The sequence below is a fragment of the Columba livia genome, chromosome 5 (assembly GCF_036013475.1).
Source record: "Columba livia isolate bColLiv1 breed racing homer chromosome 5, bColLiv1.pat.W.v2, whole genome shotgun sequence".
Lineage (NCBI taxonomy): Eukaryota > Metazoa > Chordata > Aves > Columbiformes > Columbidae > Columba > Columba livia.
Window position 1 is genome coordinate 19477717 of NC_088606.1, and position 22482 is coordinate 19500198.

The following is a 22482-nucleotide window of genomic DNA, read 5'->3' on the forward strand; positions in this document are numbered from 1 at the left end:
TGCTTTGAAAGTTTTTAATGGAATTTAAAGTAAAACTCTTCTTACACAGACATTTTCTTCTTACAGTGTAAAAAAAATGTAAAATTGCTCAAACTTACAAACTTGGAAAATTAGAGACATTTCAAGTATGCAATCAACCTCATTTTATGAAAACAATGTATATTAAAAGTTCAAAATGCATTAATCTTTCCAACATCCTGTGTTCCCGGTGGTTAATCGTCCTTTCCGCTGCTGTCCAAAGGAGACAAAGTTCAGTCCCAAGTTGTCACATCATCATTCGCTGAGGAGAAAGAGAAAAACAATTCATGTATGATAACAATCCTACCAGTCTGCATAGATGATGTGAGAACTGATTTGTGTCCTGCCCCTCAACGACTAAGACCCTTGCAGATGAGATCATCTGGGATGAAAAGCTCACGTGATGTGACTACTTTTAAGAGAGGCCCATGGCCACAGCTTTCCAAAGTTTGCTGCTAGTTTATGAAATCACGGGTAGATGACAGGAAGGAGCTGTTCGGCCAGAAACTCTGTGGAAAAAACAGCTCAGACACAAAACAACAGTGGTAAAGAAGAGCTCATGTTGGATTTTCAGCTTTATTCAAGTAAAACTCAGTAAACACAACATGTCCCAGTCAGGATTCCGGTGACTCTGCCTGACCCCAGCTGCAGGACACCTGGTTTTCAGTGTGGCATCACAGCAGTTACTGTTTATACTACTGGAAACAAACAGCACAGAGTTCTCGATGCCCACCACAGGTATGTTTCTTCATATAATCTTTGTTGTTCATCACACGCGCATTACTCCTGTGAGTACAATTACACTGGTGATGTAAGTCACAATGTACCCCCAAACCTAACCAAGAAAAACAAGTGTCTCACCTGGTTTGCGTGCGAGTCCATTTCAAGGCGTGGCGTGGGGGTACAGCAATAGTCGGGTGGTAAAAAGCGCAGTCTGGCCTCGTACACTGGGTATTAAATCTGCAATGCTGAAAATGAAAGTGCGTCACAAGAGGCTACTGGAAGGCAGCTGAACTCCTGAATGAGTTCACCTAGAACGTGTTATGTGCAGATTCGCAGTGCTGTATGACAGACCTGACACGCGACTGAATCAACAGTCACTAGTGCAATCGGTTCAACCCAATGGCAGCAGGAAACCCTTTTTCAAAAGGATTAATTATGAGTTCAATGCACCAAAAGTGCCACTGAACTGGCAGCTGCAAGTCCCTCCTCCTCCTCTGCCCCAGCATCCCAGCTGGGCAGATTTTTGACAACTGCTGTGGCTCTTTGACTGTTCGAATCCCCCCAGAAGCATCTGGTAGAAAGACTATTTAAAAATACAATTTGCCAAATTCTTTAAGTCACTGCTTTTGTATATTCTTTTTCTGAGCCAAAGTTGAACTGTGAAAAGTAAAAAGTATGAAAGGCTAGTGCCATTTCCTGACCCAAAGTACCCTATTTCAAGTATCTAGAAAGGAAGGGAAGAGATAGGAGATAGCTCTTACTTTTGGGTGGTAAAATGGACATTCCATTTTCTTACAAGCAGGAAAAAACTTGCACAGCGGACTACTGGAGGGTACGGACAGTGTGGGAGCTGGTGCTAATAGTGGAAAAGAACAGAACAGCAAGTGAGCCTGGGTCAGAATACACGGCTTTTTAAATACAATTCCACACAAATATATCAATCCTTCTGCAATAAATTATGTTTTATGGCACACGAAAGTTCTGCAAGAAATGTGGGAACCGCATCACAATGCACCACGTGGATCTCACCCTGGGCGGAACAAGACTATCAGGTAATCATTAGTCTCGGTTCTTCACCATTTCGGGACAGAAGATACCACGGTCATGGCAATGCTTCCAACAAATTAAGCAGAGATTCTGATAGGTGGAGAAATTCGAATGTTAAATTTAGACAGCAGCAAGCCTCCTAAAGCTTAAGCTAACCAGACAGAAAAGCGCAGGCAGTGCACTTTCCAGGAATGCAGAGGAGCTGCTGGAAATGGCACAGGAGATAAGCACACTGTATTCTGCCTTCCGGCAAAGTATCAAAACTGCTTTGTACTCTAAGGGCTAAACCACTTCCAGAAGACCATGGCTTCAGTGGAGCAAAGGCCTCCGCCCTCTTCAAAGGCTCAGGAATGCCAACCCATAATGCAAACACAGCTACTGCGCTCACCCGGTAACCTCAGCCCCGACATTCATCTCGTCCTTACCTAAAGTTAACCCCTGCAGGGTTAGTAAAGAAAAAAATGTTCATACTGAAACCTCTGTTTTCTATTTATGTCACAAGCTCTTGGTACAACATGTATCCAATTTAAGAAACAAATCTGAGTCAAACTGCAGTGCTGGCCAATCCCTTCAGAAGAAGGGATACCTTGTCCAAGTCAATACTTTGGCCTTACATAGATTTCATATGGACTCTCACATAACAGCATCCAGGGACCTTTCTGGTGGCAGTTGTTGCAGTAACACTGGATTATTATTCTTCAGCTAGCATTAAGAGTTGAAAAAAAATTAAGTCAAATCAAGCAAAAAATTCTTTCTCCATCACTGTCAGTTTCTGCTTTCAAAAATACAGTTTTCTCCACAGCGCTTTCATTCAAAGCTCACAAAAACAAGAGAAGCTCACCTGGTTTAGGAGATGGATGGGGGCTTCGGCGACTGGCGTGAGTGTACGGACAGTCTGGCTTAGTGCACTTTGCATCGTATTTACAGTTTGGATGGATGAACAAGCATTTATCAGCAAACTTGCAGTTAGGAAAAACTCTGAGGGGAAAGAAATTGAGTCAGAAGCCCATACTCGGAGCAAAATCCCCACGGAGCTGTTGCTCACGAAAGCCAGAACTACAAGAGGCCTTGCCCAGGTGTGTTAGTTCCTCACAAAGCAGAGCGTGTGGGTGCAGGGCACCAGCTGTACTCCAACAGAGCTGCACTCATTGGCCCTGTGGACACTCCTTACGTGCAGTAACTGAACTATTAATACCTTACACTCAGTGGAGCTCAGTAGCAAGCTCCTCGATGCGAGCTAAGGCACATTGTTCTTAGCGTGCAGCACAGCGCAGCAAAGGCACTGCGAATTCACACCTCCACACGGAGGGGCATGGTTCTCTCGCTGATGAGAAAAGTGCTATTTTGAATTTAGTTATGCCAGATTCTAAAAGAAAATTCCAATGTCTGAGTAAATGAAGCTACACAATCTGGTAACACCTACCTCAAAGCAGAAACTGCCTTTCTGAACTGCTGCTGCTTGTGGATGAAAAGTGAAAGGTACAGTGCACATTCACGAGTCAGCCTTTGCTTTCAAATAAGAACAAAACCACTTCCTTACTATTTAATGGTATCCTAACATGTTCAAAAGCATTTTGACAGCTAGCAGAAGAGTGCCTGCTGTTTTAAGACGACATCAATTCCCCCATCTCTAAGCAACACAGACCCACCAGCCTGTACACTCAGCTAAGCTTCTTTCTGCATGAGCACACAGTTGTGACTCTGCTTACTCAACACATCCCTGTATTCTGACACGTGGTGGATGGGAGGGAAACAGAAGGGAAATTACAGTGTGATAATCTAGCTCTGATCCTACCCTCACAGACTTAACACCACCTTGGAATATTTACTAACACAGAAGGGAAATTTGTAGCACTGAAATAAAAATAAAGTCAAATGGACGAGCTTTGCACTACTCACTTGCAAGGCAGCGTGGGGTGATGGTATATGCACTCATCTCCATTTTTACAGGCAGGCCAGTATTTGCAGCGCTCGAGCACCTTCTCCTGTTTTTGCAGCACACTTAAATCTTCCATTTCCACTAGAAAGAAAAAAGAAAAAAATCAGGCTGGGGTCTCTATGATTCTATATACGATATGGCATACACAACACAGCATAATTGAAATCCAGGGTATTTCCCATTCTCTCTCTCCTTTTAACCCAATTCTTGATAAGCCCCTATCAATAAAAAAAAAGCTAAGACAGTAAACATTTATGAACAATCACATTATCTGAAGGAAATTTCCAAAACTACAAAGTGAAGGAAGTCAGAATATTGGACTGGCAGCTGCCTTTTGGTGAAAAAAGACCAAACTTGAACTGTTTACAAGGAAAATAAATGAATTTTCTTCACAAATCCAAACTGAGGTGTGAAAGTCAGACCAGATCTTGATCAGACAAGACAAAGATTCTTCTTTAGTTATGGCTGTTCTGCTAAGCCATGTGTTAATGATAGCTATGCTTCCTTTCTCTGAGCTACTTTTGGCTCTGGAAGATTATTTCAAGAGATAACGTAAAACAAACATTTTTACACTAATCAGGTACAATTTCTTACCATGGGAGCACACACCAGAAAATAACAACTTTACTGTGATTTGCTTGCACAGATGCCACAGCCACTTCAGTTACCTGAACCCCAACTCCAATCCAAAGAGTATTTTAAGGAATTCCAAGCTGAAACATTCAAGACCTGGGACTTTGACCTTCTCCACTTCAACATTATTTCTAAAACCTCATTCTGCAAATTCAAGCAATTCAGCTTCTAACTTCACCGCTGTTTAATTTTCCCAAATCTACATAAACCTTTGGCATGACAAAGCTTTCCAGGACTTCCAGATGTACCTCTCCAACCTAACCAGTGACACAGCTGCTCCAGCTTCACTCCATCCTCAGCTTCACTTGTGCCTTCTCCTCGCAACACACGGAAGCCAAGTAATGCTACCCTGGGGTAAAACCCCACGGCTTCTACAAACCACCTCCTCACTGATCTGACTCTGTGAACTTCAGTCACACCCCCGCTGCTCCTGGTTAAAGCAGCTGATCAGGTAAGAATCCCTCACAAAGATCCAACTGTATCAGCAACACTCTCCCAAATAGCTTTAGTCACGGGTATGAAAGAGACCATACCAGTAAAAGCAGAGATCTGCAAGGATAGTACTCGAATACATTTTACACTGGACTAGCAAAAATGTGTCAATGGATATGTAACATTCCTGTCTTCTTTAAAACTGCCTGATATTGCAAATCTAGAAAGAAACATGAATACCATCTGACATATTTTTTGAAGTTCAAGGCATGGCAAAACATTCATCGCAAAATCTCCTGTTCATCAGCAGCGGGACAAACGATAACAGGTCAACCAGAAGTGCGGATTCTCAAAATCAAGACAAACTACATTTTCGAAAGAACAAAACCCAAATCTTACCAATCCTGAGATGTATGGCGAATTACCTACGTGCCATATTGCTCTAGTTTCCCAAGACAAACACTTCTAAAGATATGGTCCCACTGAAGCACCACATTTCGTTTGCCTGAAGAATGTTCTAATTTGAAGAATAAACACCATCACTTTGATTTCTCAAACATGATAGATCCAAGAGTTCTATCCACAACCAAACCACCGCACTGATGTTAGATTTTGTTGGTAAGCACAATTACCATCGCAGCTCTCGAGGTGCCTGGCTACAACCTGCATCTGCTGTGCTCGAAGGCCTTTTAATCCTCTGCTGGCACACATATTTTGGGTAATTGGCTTGAATCCTTCCGTTATACACATATCTTCCTCTTCTTGATCAGAAAGGTATCCTGGGGGACTGGGCACACCATCCAGTGTCACGATGAACTTGGGACTAGCAGGTTTCTCTGGCTGTGCCAGCTGGTCTCTACCAAGAAAAGAAATGTAGTAAAATTAGTTTGACTTGAAAGGTTTGAGTAAAAGTGAGCTGCACTAATAACCAGAAGTAGTGCAAGCTAGCCTATGGAGAGTCATGCAGTAACAACCCTGCTGTTAACTACTAATTCTGTACTTGAGTTCTTAAGGAATGTGATTCTCAGGGTGAAATGGGTATAAAACTAAACGCAATTTAAGCAAAATTATTATTTAACTAAGATTTCAGAAAGCAGAACAGCTGTGACAAAAAAGAGAACTACTTTGCAGTTCCTTTTTCTTCTTCTTGCAAATCAAAGACATGTTCAAGCTACAGCTGAACCGGGGAATTATTTTGCATTTAGAACAATTTCTGGGAGTTTTCTTGCCCCTGCTTTTTTTCCTGTGCTATTCAATGTCAGTTCATTTTCCATGATTTCACAGCCCCTGACTGGACTGCCAAAGCACAAGTAGGACCGAACAATTCCATCTAAACCACAAACAAGCATTCTGACTAACAGTGCTAAAAGAAGAAACATTTTACCGTGTCTGTATTAGACGTCCTGAGAGCGCTCGTATTGCCTCTGTGGCCCTCTTTCCCAATTGCTGATTCTGCGGCACTATTTCCTCAGACAACCTGGGCTTCTTCAGAATAAATGACCTAGTATCTGAGTGGACCATAGATTCCGCATCATAGTAATCTGAATTGTCTGAAAAATGACAGAAAAAGAAAAATAAGTTTGTAGTACTTTTAAGTTTCAGCGTATTTTTTTATATCCATTTACTTGGCTGATAAGCTAATTTTATTTATTTTTTCTAATTTCTTGCTAGTAGCTTTGAGAAAACATTTTTACTTCCTTGCTAATTCCACGGAAGTGGATCAACAAGAGCCACAGGTCATATTAGGCCAGACCAGTAAACTTTGTTACTGCAACAGCTGTGCTGAAACAGCGTTGAAGAGGGTGCATACACCCCCAAAATCGCTCAGGCTTTGAACACCCACCGATGTAACACTTTTATTGCTTACCGATGTAGAAACTAGAAAACACTAGCAATCAGCACAATTAATTGAAAAGGAAATTATATGTTAACATTCACTGACCAAGTACTATTTGAAAATAAAACATCACAAGACTTAACCTTGAGTCGCTTGCAAGGTATCATCAATCATAGGATCAATCTGAAGCCGAGAAGAGATTTCCCTTTGGTCAGCTCCTAAAAAAACAGTAATTACAAAGATTTTACTACATGTCAAAACAAACCAGTAGATTTAAGAACTGAAGCACACTTTCTAATTACTTTAATTAAAAAAACAATACCACCACCACCACCACAACAAAACCCTCCACACTTCCAACAAGAACACCATTCTCATTGTTATGAACCCATTTCTCTTTGTTTCAGAAACAGCAGCAAGTTTTCTCCAGGCAGATGGCACAGCAAAGTGTAAGTATTGAAAGACTCCAGTCTTTCCCATCGCCATTGCTTGGTACAAACACGGTGTGCGGGTACAGCAATTTGTCAAGGCCAAGTTCTTCCTCCACATTTGTGTGGTGCCCGTTCAGAGAACACACACACAGGAAAGCAGCTACCTACAAGGGACCACTCGATGGTCTTCTTAAAAGATGTGACACAAATCAGAGTAGCGCTGTTCTACATTTGACATCTGGTTTGAAAAAAATTATTTTGCTTTCTATGGATTTCCTAAGCAAGCTGGCATTTCAATTTCAATGGCAAAAGAGCAAAAATATTCAGCAGAAATATGTTCTGCACATTAATTCAAAGACTGATAAAGTTTCTTCTTATGTACTTTACAGACATAATTTCAACTATTTTATGTTGGCAGAAAGATTCCAAATACATCTATATCACAAAAGAGGGATTGAAAATACAGAATTTTTTTAATAACTAATGTTTACCATTCCTTAGCAACGATGATGAGCTGATGTAACAAAGATCTTACACCAAATTTTAGTCAACAATCTAAATATCTAAATGCTTAGGAAGAGTAAACTAACTTCTTATAGAAGTGTTTTTCCACCCCCTTGCTCCTATTATTCTTGTTAACTAACACAGACATACATGCATATTTCTTTCTCTGTAACAAAACCATACTGAAAAGACACTTTGACTGCCTTTAAATGTTACGCCATTTTCCTTCAAGGGTTTCATAACAGAAGTAAAAGCAAAGGTTACTGTTCACACAGTTATCCTGGTATCAGTTGTTCTGTAACACCAAATATAGCACTCCAATATTTACACAAAAAACCCAACATTAGAATTATTTGTGTGGTTACAATATGTCAGAAAGAATCTTTTAATACTTCATATGCTGCAAAATTATTTCAAATGTAGACTATCTTAGCTCTCTCACATAAGCTGTGTGACAGAATTACTCCTAGAAGATAATAAGGAAAAAAAAAATGCAACAAATGGAGAAAAGAGAAGTTATTACAATATAAACGTGTGCATTTGCTTATGCAAAATTATTCTTCAGTGATATCCAGAATGTTATACCACCCTTCAGTTACTGATAAATTCCTCTGAGGTAATCTCTGTGTGTGTATATTAATAATACATGTATCTATCTTACAGGCATGCTTCAGAAAGCTGCTTGGTTTTCAGAGCACCTCCACGTGCAACTTTTGATGCTGACTTAAAAATGCAAAGCATTTATTTTCTCTGCTCAGCCTGTTGTAAAATGACATTCCCTGGAATAAATCTTTAAAGAATATTATCAGATGACCTTGAGTTCCTTCAACTGTCTGCTCCCTTGGCTCTTCTACTTGAAGCTGAGAAGTCAGAACAGGCAGTCTGTTTTGCACATGGATTACTTCTAACTGAGATCCTTCTGGGCTAACTCGAGTCCTCGGTGCAACCGGAACAGTCTGTTTCTGCGGAACTTTAAATCAAGAAACAATGGTAAGGTCAATCATTTACACACAACCCAATCACACAACAACATATATGGTGCTAAAATAACTTTCATAGATTCCTACACATACACAAAAAAAATCCCAAGCATCTGTATCCTCAAAAAGCATCTTTAGCTACCTGTAAAATTCTTAGTGTGAAAGCACATTTGTGCATGTGCATAGAGCACTCTATGAGCGGCATCTCAGAACATCTAGAGCATGAGAAGAATTAGAGTGACATTAGCAAAGTATTCATTCATCCACTTCTACGCTTAATTAATTAGGTCCTTTCTTACAGTATTGAAATAATTTTTCATTCCACCTTTCATATAAACAATCATGGATTATCAATGTACACATTTCATATAGCACCAGCTACCTTATGCTAAGGTGCCTGCAAATAGAATATAAAAGTCAACAGTAGAATCATAGAATCGTTTTGGTTGGAAAAGATCGTTAAGATCATTGAGTCCAACCACTAATTTAACACTGCCAAGTTCACCACTAAACCATGTCTCTAAGTGCCACATCTACACATCTTTTAAATGCCTCCAGGGATGGCAACTCCACCATTTCCCTGAGCACTCTGTTCCAGTGCTCAAGAACACTTCCAGTGCAGATGTTCCTAACATCCAACCTAAATCTCCCCTGGCTCAACTTGAGGCTGTTTCCTCTTGTCCTATCACTTGTTACTTCAGAAAAGAGACCGACATCCACTCCTCTACAACCTCCTTCCAGGCAGTTGTATCATGGAATCTGGGGGTAGCAGCATGACAGGGTGACTTCTTTACTTGGCTTCTGCTAAGAGCATCAGAACCAGTTGTGAAAAGCTAAGCTTATTCTTCACCTGGCGGAATATCACATCAGCACTCAACTTCTGACACATACAAATAAAAGGCAGCACTGAGTACTGGATTTGTCATTTAAGATATTACCGTTTTGTTTTACCTATGTATTTCAAATGAGCTTATTTCCTATTCCCCTCAAAATACTTTTAAAAATACAGGAAATATTACCTCTGAAGCAGAACTTGCATGATACTTCAGATGAAATTCACAAATCACTTTTGTATTAAACCACAAAATGGTGCTTTTTGGCCTCTCCACTGAAACATTCTCATGTTGGTAAGTCAAACTACAAGACCACTACTATTAAAAATCAACAGTTTAATTAATTTTAAAATTTTCTGGCTATGTCTTATTTCCTGCCATATTGCTGTGTACACAGGAAAGAGCTTCCTGTGTCACCTCAAAGTACTGTTCTCTGTGTTGCTGCTTTTTCCACCATAAACACTGCTTGCTGGATACTGGCATCAGAACTGAGGAGTTTCAGTGCTCCTACCTCTTCTCTTTACAAACTGCTCACTCTGCTTACAACCTGGAATGAAGACAAGCACTTAATGCTTGGGAGGCACTTAGGTTATTTGCTATTAACGAAGAAGTATGATTTTCTTTCAGAAGTTCATTTACTGTACAAAATATTCTTTGTAAGTAGTCAAACAATTCAATAGTTTACTAGAACTATTATTAGTTAATTTTTCTTCAATTCTAAGATTGGCAACAATCTTTATTAGTCATCTGTACAATTTATTTTGTTTTAAAGCCAGCTCACTCTACAACCCACTTCTAACATGCACAGACATCTCCTCCAATTCAAGAGCCTTTGAACACAGAAAACTCCATACACATCTCATGTCTTTAATCTACTTATCAGCACCTGTGCGACCCTGAAAATACAAGTAACAACAGAAAAACAGGGAAGAAGCTCACAATGACCATTTTGTACATGTGCTGATGTAGAAGGAAGGTATGTGTTTCTTAATAGTTAGTTTGCAGGTTTTGAGCGAGAGCAGGTGAGAGATTTTTAATAGGTTTCAATTTTGCTCCAGATGGCATAAAAGTCATGGTTTGGGTAGTCTAGTGAATGGCCCTTCCCTGGGACTTACTATCTTGATTAATGTATTTTAAATAACTCTTTCCTCATTTATGCTTTCATAATTCATCACTCAAGATTAACATAATGTTCACAGGACATAGAAAATCTCTTACATGTACCACTGACATGCCCTATTTAACATTCTGTTTTATCTCTAAGAACTATCTTTAGGTTGGATTTATAAAACAGGGCTTGGAAATACTATAGTTTGGCAGAAACAAAAATAACGCTAATTACCAGTGGAATAATTGGTTGTTTTTGTAACCGATTCCTGTGCTTCTGAGATTGCTTTCAGTATTAAATTCTTATTGGCCTGTTTTGAAGGCGGCAATGAAGGTCTAAGGGAGATAAAAAAAATTATGGTACATTAATTGCAACAGCACACATATCAATGTTAAACACAGGTATTTCAACAGGTAAACACAATTCATAATAAAATTCATAATACAGATAGAGATCATAATCTAAAATCACTTTATCCAGACTTGTTTTCAGCTTGTTAATCTATTCTCCGAGTGGCTGGGGATCCACAAAATGCTCTCAAAAATGGTTTCACCTCTCAGCTTAAGTTGCTGTAAAACCATGCAGCATCCGAAAGGTATTATACAAACCCTGCCATTCACCTCCTCCCACCTCTGCCCCTCACTTGCCTGTTGCTGCATTTGTGTTGGCACTAGGAATTATGCAGCTGCCCCAGGGAGAAAGATCCAGCTGAAAACTGACTCAATCAAAAAAATATTAGTTGAAAAAAAAGCTTTCTGTTTGTCTTTGAACATCAAAAATAAGGACGTTTAAATCAGATAAATATGCTGTGGCACTGAAGACAAATTCAATGAAGTGTATTAGCTTAACACTAATTTATACAAACCAGCACCGTAGGTCAATAGAACCATCTCTTGCAGCGGATGCACAGGTTACAAAATCAGAGTTAAAAAGACAGTATAAACAGACATCTCACCCACAGAGTTGTGAGATAGTACAAAAAAAAAAAAAATTAAAATGGTTTACTGAATTTTGTCTGTCAATTTTCAAAACTGCAAACAGGTTTCCCCAACTTACAATTGCAAAGTCCTTGTTCATTAAATTAATTCTGGAAACTACACAGAATCATTGAGATCTCAAGTACCTTCTTTCTGGCTTTGCAGGTACAGACACACTGCTGGAGATGCCTCCTGTTCGCAATCCATAGTCTTCCTCGTCCTCCTCATCTTCCCCATCATTACAGAACTTTTTCACTTTGACTACTGAGCTCACAACAGGCAACCGTCTCTTCCTGGAGCTTTCTTCCTACAACAAACAGAGCAGCCAAAACAATTCATTTAGCATAAAGCATGTATTAATAAGCCAGCAAAGAAAATATTGCAATTCAACCTAAAGCCAGAAGATGGAGAACTTCCATTCAAGCTGCCTGAGTCTAGGACTACTGTACTGTCTGCAGAAACAAGTGGCAGCAGTAGGGAATATGAAAATCAGACATATTTACACTCAAACATCTAATTAAAAATGTAACTGTAAATAACACCAAGAAACAGAGAAGAAAAATCTAAAGAACAGATCATTTATCCAATGTCTACAGATGAAGCAGAATTTGCCAAAGAAATTAATATTACCCTTCAAGATGTACCTGTTGAACGTCTCATAGAGAGAAGTCAAAGCAGTATGAATGACTTTCCCCTCTGTATCAACTCTAATTCCAGATTAGTGCAAGGGCAAATTTCTAGCAAGCTGACATATTCCAAAGGAAACAACTAGCTATACAGAGCCAGAATGGTCCAGTTCAGGCAGTGCAAGATCCCTGTTCTGACACAGCCACACACCACCACCACAGCACATGTGGTAGTGACCAATTTAAATGCCAGGCTACATGAAAGCACAGAAGCAAGCATGTGTCAATAATTCCTGTAGGAACCGTCACTGTGCACTGAACTACACACGAGCACAATGAGGCATCTGGATGCCAGGTTTGTACACAAGACCCTTGAAATGATCCTGTATCCTCCAAGGAGAAAGAAATATCCTAAGGGATGGACCTAGACTACACCGATACAGAGGCTTCATACAGCAAAAACAAAAACAAACCAATACCTAAGGAAATCAAAGAATCACTTAGGTTGGAATAGAACTTTAAGATCATCGAGACCACCTGTAAAACAAACACTGCCAAGTTCACCACTAAACCATGTCCCTAAGTGCCACATCTACATGTCATTTAAACACTTCCAGGGATGGTGACTCAACCACTTCCCCGGGCAGCCTGTTCCACTGCCTAACAACCCTTTTTGAATAAAATTCGTTGTCCTTTAGCAAAGACAGAGAACCATATGAGTGGTAACAAACAAAGATACAGTTGGAATACAAGGTATGTAAAATTTCCTCTTCATTACAAAATTAGCAGCCATAACAATCTTCATTTCTCTCACAAATGGCTCTTAAACTGATTCCTATGGATAGTCTTAAAACTATCAGCTAGGATTATCACCCTGCCTGGCTTAGTCTGGCCTCCAAAGTATGTAGGGCTGCAATCACCTTTTAGTTTGTCCTTGTACAACACCTATCCCAAAGGGTTCTTAAATGCCATGGTTCTAAAGAGTATAATAATCCTAACAAGCAACATATCTGGGCTTTAGGGACTAATGTATATCTACCATAGGTACGAATAAAGAGCATCCAAAAACCAGATTTACAGAACGGTGTAGAGCTGGAGATTTACATAGCACATACAAATCATGCTGTTGCAATGTTGCAAATTTAATATTTCTGATTCCTCACATGCATCATAACCATGTGCTAACCCATTCGTCCAACTCCATATAGCATGAAGAAGTACAAGCTAATTAAATCTGACATGCAGCAACCAGTCAAGTGATGACGTTACACTATGCAATCTCTTTTTAGCAGTGGATCTGAAGAATGAAATCCCAAATCTACTGGTATCAGTAACAGAAGGTCAAGATTTTACTGGAAGTGTACATAGCAATTTAGGTTCCTAGCAAGTCTAAAACACTGCAATAGTTTAGGTTGTACTAACCTCACTACCTGCTTTATCGGCACTAAGTTTGGAGGTGGGTCTGTAACTCTCTGCTAAGCTGCCAAATGCTTCTGGATTGCCCAGCTGGCCCGTTTCCAGAGACCTGCAGCTCTGTGTGTCTGACTGCCGGCTCCCCTGTAAGCTGCCCTGCTGTGACAGTCTGTGCACATGTGTATTGCCATCCCCACTCCGGCTCGCTGGCGGTCGGTAGATTTCAGCAGAAGGACGAGAAGAACCATAAGTTACAGTTACAATAGGTTTCTTCCGTGACAAAGGATTCTCCTGCACAAAGTTCAGGTCTTCATCAATTAGATCGTCTGGTTCAGGTTTAATGTCAATTACAGCTTCAGAAGGTGACAATTCCCTCAAAGGCTTGACTGTAGATGTTAAGCGGGATGCAGAACCATCTTCACAAGACTGCCTGATAAAATAAGAAATTGCCAACTGTTAAGTCATCTGCAAATAAAGCTCTGGAAAATGAGAACTGTCTTTTAAACAAAGCCAGCAGGAAAGAATCATTAAGGTACTGTTGTTCATACAAATCTAACACACTGATCGCTACTTTTAGTTTGCTTAATTCATCTAATCTCAACTGCTCCTTAAAGAAATTGAACTGAACTCATAATATGATGTTTTTATGCAACAAATTGTAGCAATACTTTATTCTTCAAAAGTACTTTGACCTTCCCAAGTACCTGTGCTCTTCAGAATGGCTACTACAGTCACACAACTACTAACGTCTGAATGTGTGTAAGTAACCAGAAGCTTTACCGTGAAGTAGCGTTCCTTTGCTCCTGTGAGCTGGTTGAAACTCTTGAGTCATTTCTTTCAGTCCGAGTGCTGGAAACTGCAAGGGGTGGCAGGATATCTTCACGCCTCTTCTCATCATTTGCACACGAACTGCTTTTGCTGGAAGGAAGGTTGCTCTCAAAGATATTAGATTCTGAAGATTTTACACTAGATGGTTCTGTGGAGACAAGTACCTTTCATTTTTACATCAAAGCACGGCAATACAGATTTTACAGTAAATGTAGCTAAGAAACTGCAAAAAAGACATCATGCAGATCTGAAAACACAACAAGCTGAAAGCTATTTCAGCTGAAAACATTAGCAAGAAACACCCAGAAATAAATTCTGGACTCAGAAATAAATTCTTTATCTGAAAATATAAAGCAATTTTTCTAAAGAGTCGGGACCCAAAAGACCATCTAAATTGAAAAATAATAAAACAGTCAGCTATTTTTTTAAACTCATTAGACATGCAACACTACACAGAAAAGATAACCTACTTTCATTCAAAACTAATTTTCTTACTTACCAGTAGTCACAGACCGCAGCTTATCCAAAACACCATGGAGCCTGAAACAGATGAGGGACAGGGAAGAAAGCAAAAGAGAAAAAGGAAAAAATAAAATAAATTTAACTTACATTCAGAATAATAATCTTCCAGAAACAAACTGCCTTTCCCCCCTATAACAAGCATCTCATTTATCCAAGACATTACTTCTCATCAACTGACATGTGTAACCTCAAAAGTGAGGCTTGATGTATCTTGCCTCCAGTGAGTCTTCACACACGCAGGCAGAGCATTCATCACACTGTTAACTTGAAAAAATACACAACTATGAAAGCAAGATAACTCCCTGGAATGAAATATCTGTTTGGATACTCTGAAACATGGACTCAACTGAAGATTTATACTGTAAGCCAAACTCAGTATTAGAAAATGCATGAGAAATATTATAATGGTTAAGGCTGTCATGCAGTCTAGCATAAATTAATTCACACTGTCCGGAGTTTAGAAAAGAGTTCATCCGTTGCTAGTTCATCCTGCTCACAATAATTCTGGGGCTCTACCTTTGTTTTGTAGAGCTGAGTGGTGGTAACAAATAAAAGCCTGAGAGGTGGGAATACATAAGCCTTTGGTATATGGAATTAGATCCAGTGCTCATCTGCCCTGATATAGTAATTCTCATGTACAACTGCAATCTGAAGCACTATTAGCACAAAAGCAAACAAGTTTGTCTTGTTTTTTTTTACATTTTTACATCTAGCTACAGTAAATAACACTCTTGTGCTCACAGTGGGTTTTGCAGGAATAATTTTTAGTCAACATATGGCCCTCACTTACCTGAGCATTCCGCACTTCATTCAAAAATCTGACTGGACCTTTGAGCAAACAAAGAATGTAAGCCCTCCAGTCCTTTGCTACTTAATTCTCACAGCAATAGCCTAATTGTTGACAGACCAAAAATAATTTACTTACTAGGGCTGCAAAGTAAAAGTTTTGATTAATGTAAATTGCACAATGGGAAGGTATGTAACTTCTTAAATTCTCAGGTTTCACTTACAGAAAACAGTCCTGACTGCCGCTAAGAAGCGTGACAAGTAGCTTACAAACATACCAGACAGTGAACCTGACAGTGTTGTTTCCAAGGAAAAGAGAAAGGTCTTCTGTCATCTGCTCCTGACTCTTCTTATTGGCCACCATAACCATAATATAATCAGGGAGCTCTTCATCTAATAGAAAAAGAAATATGTTGTTTTAAAGTGCAATAATCATAAAATGTATAGCAAACATCCTTAAACATGTCACCAGATTTTTTCTCCAGTTTTACTATAAAGACTCTGTCGGCAGAGGATTAGGTAAGTAAATTAACAAGATTTCCATTTCCTCTGAGGTCCAATACAAGTGTCAGTGAGGAATAAAAGACTGTCATCTTCACAAGAGCATAAGCTGAAGGTGAGTAAATAAAGCATTAAAAGGACAAGACAAACGACAGCAACTTGGCTGCCTATATCCTTTTACTTGAACAGTAACAATGACCTACAATTTTCATCGCTTCAAATGTGGCCAAATACAGCACATTATCCTTGTGAAATTTCCTCCAGTTACAAAGATCAAACAGATGAATATCCCTTTCTGATTTATGCATTAAATGAAAACTGTATTAACTTCCAGATTTTCCATATACAAAAACAATTAATACCAGGCCATTAAAAAAAAAATAAAAGGCAAACCACACAAACAGCAACCTCAAGAGTCTGATTCTCTAACTCCCTAACGCATGCAAGTTCATACACGGGGAGAAATCCATTCCTCCACTGACAGGGTACACCTGCTCATCAGAATGGACAGGAAGGTGCTCAGAATCTGACATTAATACATTAAGGGTTTGGGGAGTTTGGCATTTGGGTTTTCACTTTGGCCTAACTCTGACCTACTCTGAAGGACTGAATGGTGCATTTGTTGCTCGAGGGCATTGGGTATGCCTCCTGAGCACATACTTCAATTTAGTTTAATCAAACTCCTCGTGCTCTCCAATACCACTCCATGACACAAACATAACAATAGTATGTGAAGGTAGTTGGAAAATCCACTTCAAATTGCGAATATGAACCAAGGCATTAAGACAGCTTTACTAATTTCAATTAAGTTAAGCTCGTAGACAACATTAAAAAGAACTAAAAAAAAATGAAAACCCTTAAATAGGAATCAAAATACAAATACAATTAATTGCCTTTCTTCTGTGTCTCTGTATGTACCCTGTAAATAATTAATTGGTACCCTAGACTACAGAAATAACATTCACACACTGCACCTGCACTCCACTATCACTATTCAAGTGTTTCAACAAAACACATCTCTAGCCTAATCACTGTTTGTGTGTGTTTTGTTTATGGTTTTTGTTGATTTGTTTTTTTAAATTTATTCATTTGTTTTTTAATGTAAGCTGCACAAGATGGATGGATACCCAGATCCAGGAACTTAGAATGAACGTCATTCTTTGGCCATGCTACTTTCAAACCTGGTCACCTCCTCAGGTGGTTTACCATATGATAAAGAAGGTGGTACTTCAAATATAGATCAAAACATAAGTTAAAACCTGTAGCTGCACAATAAAAGAAGGAAAACAATTGTTTCTCTCAGTGACTGCGTTGGCTTATGCCAACTTAGATTGTATGCAAAACTACAGCCTTTTGAAAATATTGACAGTTGATGAACATTTAACTATTTTTGTTTTGCTTCATAGATACGAATTTTTCCTAAGTTCTAGACACCAAATAAGTTTCAACATGTCTTGTAGCAAAATACTTTTTGATAGAAAAGAACTAGTAATTACAGAATGAAACAAAAGCATGGTTCTTGCTCACAGAGGCTAGAATGAGGGAGAAACGACTTTTAACAGTCAACCAAAAGAAAAAAAAAAAAAAAGAGGCTTTGAAAAACATTACTTGAAAAGTTGTCCAAAATACTGTACTCGAGAAAATAAACCTGGAAAATGACATAATTTTTGAAATAATGGTTTAAAAACAAAAAAGAGGCCAAGGGAAGTCAGACTTGATGATAAAGAATACAAAGTTATTTAAAGAAGTTCAAAAGCTGACTGAGAAGAAAGTGCAGACGTTGTATACTGTTCTTGGGAACTGCCTTCTGAATACAGGAAACAGAAAGAAAACAGAGAAAGAAGAATCACCCATAGTTGGAATCAAAGATTACTACTATTCTATCAGCATCTTGGCATTACAGACAAGAAAGATATTTTTTTTTTAGAAACACAGGAAAAAGCAGACAAAGCATCAAGGAATGAGAAACTGAAACCTGGAATGATAGTAAAAAAGAAACAAAAAGTCACTGTAAAGGCAACTTTTGAAATGGTGAAAAAAGACAGCCTTACAATGAAAAAACTCTAAACACTGTTCCTTGGCACTTGCTGAGTTCAGAACATCAGCTCATAGGTTCACAGCTTCATGGAACATCAGCTCCCTTCTATGGAATCAATACATTCTGATTCGATAAATACAATGGCCTCCTTTAAATGGGAAATGAGTTCAAGGCTAAACTACAAACTTTGAACTTGGTCCTGCAACTCACGGGATCTCTGAGCTATGCTCTCCATTCCTTCCCTTCAACTGAAATCCAAGAAATACCACAGACAACAAGGTAGTTGCAGGACTGAGGTATCTGGCTTCCAACAGAACACTATATTGTTACCAACTTTTGCTGCTGTAAAAACAGCTGCTCTTAAGCGCGACATCCCTTTAATCCTGGATTTCGGGGGAAGAAAAAAAAAAGAAAAAGGAAAATAAAGAGGGGGGAAGAAAAAAAAAGAAAGAAAGCCATTTACACAGCTCATATCTCTTTCCTTGCAATCCAAAATAAAATCTCAGCCTGCCTCCAAGATTCTGTTACATATGTTTCACCAAGATTAACATAACTCTTAGTTTTCCTGTCAACTGTCAAACTCTTACATTTTGCAGATTTGTCCTACATAATGTTTCTGACATGGCCTTTTCACCTGCTAAAACAGCCTATCTCTGTGTTACAGTAATATCCTTTCTCCTAATTTTGACAAATGTCTCACCCCGAATTCAAAAGGCTATTGAAAACATGCCTAAGAAAGACTGACTCCATCTCAGAGTGGTCACAGGTAACCGCTGCTATATTTACATGTTTCTCCTTATGCTTCAAAGAAACTTCCTTAAATATTCACAGACACATCACTGTTTTTCTTTCAAATCCCTCGACATGTCCCCTTGAAAGGGGAGACTGTTAGCCTTCTTTGTTATTTCCTTTTAGTTCTTCAAACATCAATGTCCACATACTGCCTCCTCTTATGGTTTGACTATACATATTTTTGAGAAGTAAGTCTTCTTCTTTCATACTAGTCCAGCACTTCATATAATTCATCTCACGCTTAAGGCTTCTGTATGCAGTAACACAAGTAATAATAAGTAAATATGCTATTCCATTGACTATAACTTGTTTCCTAGCTAACAATGAACCTACAGAAGATTACTAAACATATGATAAAACTTACCAACATAAGCCCCCAGCTCCTGCAACTTTCCTTTTATAGCACCCTAAAAAATAATGAAATAGCATTTAAGGGATGGAGCAACAAAGTATTTCTAACTGCAAAACGGTGGGAAGCTTAGCAAAGTTTTTCTCATTAACTGTTTGAACATGTTGGTTTAACATGCTACTTTTCCTGTTCTCCACTGCTCATGATATAAACATTGTACTAGTGAGGGGCTGTAAGCAGAACAGCAAGTGTCAGGAATCTCACACTCTACCATATTTCCTATATACCGTACCACACTATACGTCCTGACGCTACCAGACAACCTCCAAGCCCCTGCTGAGACCACCTGGGCTCACAAAGTGCAAAGAAAACAAATCCTGGGTGCTTTGATAAAAGGTCATTCCCGGCTCAGCCAGAGAAAAAAAAAAAACTGCCAGGATTTTCAAACGGTGACTGCTGAGTAGGAGCAGCCCTGATAGTACGGGGGGCTCGGATCGGAGCCTCCGGCCAGAGCTGCTTCCCCTGCCGGGCAGCCCCCGGTCCCGGTCCCGGACCCGCGCCGCTCCTGGCCGCTGCGGGGCGCGGGCGGAGAGCCGGCCGGGCCGCTGCGGCACGGCAGGACCCTGGCTCCGCGTCCCACAGGAACGACTCTCCTGATCGTGTCCCTCCCGGGGAGCCCCGAGGCCGAAGGCCGCCCGCTGCCGGGAGCTCCTGCCAACCCCGGCCCGGCTGGGGGTTCGCCCGGCTCCCTCCCGCCGGGGGTAGCAGGCCGGGCGGTGCGGGGCCCGCCGCAACCCAGCACCCCGCGCCTGAGGGGAGGCCGGAGGGAGCCCGGCGCCTGGGCCATTGGCCAGGCCTGCCTCCCGCAAGCGGGCGGAGAGGGAGCGACCCGGCTGCTTCTCTCTCACCCGGATCTTGCGGCTGATCTCAGTGCCGATCTCCATGGCGGCGCCGAGCCGTGCCCGCTCCGCTCCACTCCCGCCGTAGGCCGCGCCGGCTCTGGAGCGCCGCCCCGGAGAGTGCGCGGCCTCCGCCTGCAGCGCCCCCTGCCGGGCCGCAGCGGTGCCTCCGCGCCAGCCCCGCCGCGGGGGTCCCAGAGCGGGGCGGCGGGAGTGAGGCGGAGCCGTGGGGAGCCGCGCCCCGGCAGAGCCCTGGGCAAGAGTGGAAAGGCACAAGGTGCCCCGTCTCACTCTGGCGCTCCTCGGCAGCCGCCGTCTTTTCCCCGCTTCTCTCCTTGCCCGGCAGCTGCCCCCGCCAGCTCCTCGGGGCGCGTCCCGCACTCCGGCTCCTTAACAAAATGCTCCGTGTGCCCAGTCGGCACCGGGCCGGAGGACGGCCTGGTGGGTCGCGGCGCCCCTGGAGCAATGGTCGGGACGAGAAGGGCCGCGCAGCCCCGGCCGGGAGGCCGGCGGGCAGGGCGGCCCGGCTGCCCGCGGCCGCTGTCACCGCCGGTCACCGCCAACCGCCGGGGCCCACGGCTGCGGCCCGGCCTGCGCTGCGAGCACCGGCACCCGCGGAACGTGCAAAAATAAATGTACCTTGTAGCACATCTCTAATAGTCGCGTGACAGTGGGTCTGCTCTTGATTAATCAAGTGTCACATTCAGCTCTTTTTTTTTTCTTAAGTTTCCTCTTTGTTCCTGTTTCTATAAAACTGGTTTATGAAGTCCTGCCACATGGTTTAGAAGTATGAATACCATAAGATTAACAAGGTTTAACATTAATGCTCTTCTTAAAAAGTACAAAAATGGAAGATTTAAATATCTGTTAAAACCAATACATTATGATACAGCAATACACAAGGTATCCAAGTAACTTTAAGTGTTGTACTATAGCTATACTATAAAAGTATTTTAGTATTGAATTTTAGTTCTGTGACCCCACGTTGAGACTGATAAGCCTTAAAACAAGATGCTCTTATTTTTTTCTAGGAGGTTGCAGCATCTACTAGTCATATCGCTACAAGGAGTCATTTGCAGAGGGAGGAACAACTATGTGGAGAAAACCCTACGGGGCAGATAACAGTAAGCAGAAAAGATGTCATGTATAAGGCATACCATTTGTCTTTTGCATCAATGTCCCAGCTTCACTGCTGAAGTGATTTAGTGAGTACTAACATTATAGGAAGCTCAGCCTACAGCTAAAGGGTCTTTTACAAGTAATGCTAGTGGGTAAAATAAACTCCAGGCGTTGTAGTTAACAGCTGTATTAATCTCTTTCTGCATCACTGCTCCTAATATAAACCAAACATCATACAGAGATAACCTAGACTCATTATTGCTAATGATCTGGGCTGTTTGCCTGACTATACTTGTAATATACTGGTGTTACAGTGAGATACAACTAGTAACAGATTAGTTTAATTACAGCATTGCATTTTAACCTTCAAGAGACATATTTTGCTCTCTTAAGATTTCAAATAAGTTGCATTACTTTATTATTGGAACAAGAAAAATAATTATCGAGGGGCAGAAATAGGATTTGAGTTTATTTCATAACTAACTAATGGATTTACTTTAGAAAGACATATGGTGTTTAAAAAGAAAATGTATCTTTTGTGAATAACAACAGGAGCTCATTGCTTCAAGTTCAGCACTGCATTACGTGTAGGAAAACTGCCTGTTTTCTTCTAATAGGAAAATTCTATAAACTTACTTAGTTATTTAGTAGAACATGGTTCAACATTTTACAGTGTCTTATAAGCAAAATTGAATCTTGAAACCATGAAATTTCAGGGTTCAAGCATGTAACAGACATACTGTATGCTTATTTTTCTAGCACCTTCCATTCTCTCCACTACCAAGAAGCAGGTAACGATGCATAAAGACCCAGCTCTCTCTTGCTTTTGCACTAATAAGAAATGGAATGGTGAAAAACCAGGGAGGCTTCAGACACAGAGGCAAAACACAGAAGTGATGAATAAAGTGAATTTGGCCAGAGAACAGCTTTAATAGTCACATGTAGAATCAGAGGTATTCTGACTTTTCTGTTCATGAAGTCACTATCTTGCATGGCTAGTGAGTAAATCAAGATATTTTTCCACATGACTTCTCCATTGTTTCAGCATCCTGGGAATGCCCCTTTAACTAGTAGTTTCTGGATTGTCCTGCCTGTGTTTTTATTAAAAATGGATAGCTCTCCAGTAGACTGAGCGGTACATCCATGC

At 40.6% G+C, this 22482-nt stretch overlaps 1 protein-coding gene across 6 annotated transcripts; it reads right to left on the bottom strand.

Moving 5' to 3' along the window:
• On the bottom strand, window positions 1–20543 carry ZC3H14 (zinc finger CCCH-type containing 14). 6 transcript variants are annotated; one of them, XM_065063725.1, is made up of 18 exons: window positions 20226–20318; window positions 19333–19375; window positions 18387–18559; window positions 15916–16030; window positions 14829–14869; window positions 14282–14477; window positions 13511–13931; window positions 11609–11769; window positions 10720–10820; window positions 8379–8534; window positions 6773–6847; window positions 6177–6333; window positions 5425–5648; window positions 3688–3808; window positions 2630–2766; window positions 1503–1597; window positions 880–986; window positions 1–280 (listed from the first exon to the last, which is right to left on the bottom strand). In XM_065063725.1, the coding sequence occupies exons 3-18, from the start codon at window positions 18409–18411 to the stop codon at window positions 274–276; spliced, it is 2139 nt and encodes a 712-aa protein (XP_064919797.1). In that variant the 5' UTR covers window positions 18412–18559; window positions 19333–19375; window positions 20226–20318; the 3' UTR covers window positions 1–273. The 6 variants fall into 6 exon arrangements, with proteins under 6 accessions (XP_064919797.1, XP_064919801.1, XP_064919795.1 ...); XM_065063729.1 differs by lacking the exon at window positions 18387–18559 and having other exon boundaries at window positions 6177–6342; window positions 20226–20543; XM_065063723.1 differs by lacking the exon at window positions 18387–18559 and having other exon boundaries at window positions 20226–20454.
• Between the last annotated feature and the right edge of the window lie 1939 nt (window positions 20544–22482).

Bases quoted from the DNA above. Each gene is read 5' to 3' on its own strand.
- ZC3H14 (XM_065063729.1), bottom strand. From the start codon at position 20,261: ATGGAGATCGGCACTGAGATCAGCCGCAAGATCCGG. The intron at 11,770-13,510 runs GTTAGTACAACC...TGTTTGTTGTAG, and splicing joins CCGATAAAGCAGGTAGTGAG to GAAGAAAGCTCCAGGAAGAG. The intron at 2,767-3,687 runs GTGAGTAGTGCA...CTTTCCCCTCAG, and splicing joins CACCCCACGCTGCCTTGCAA to AGTTTTTCCTAACTGCAAGT.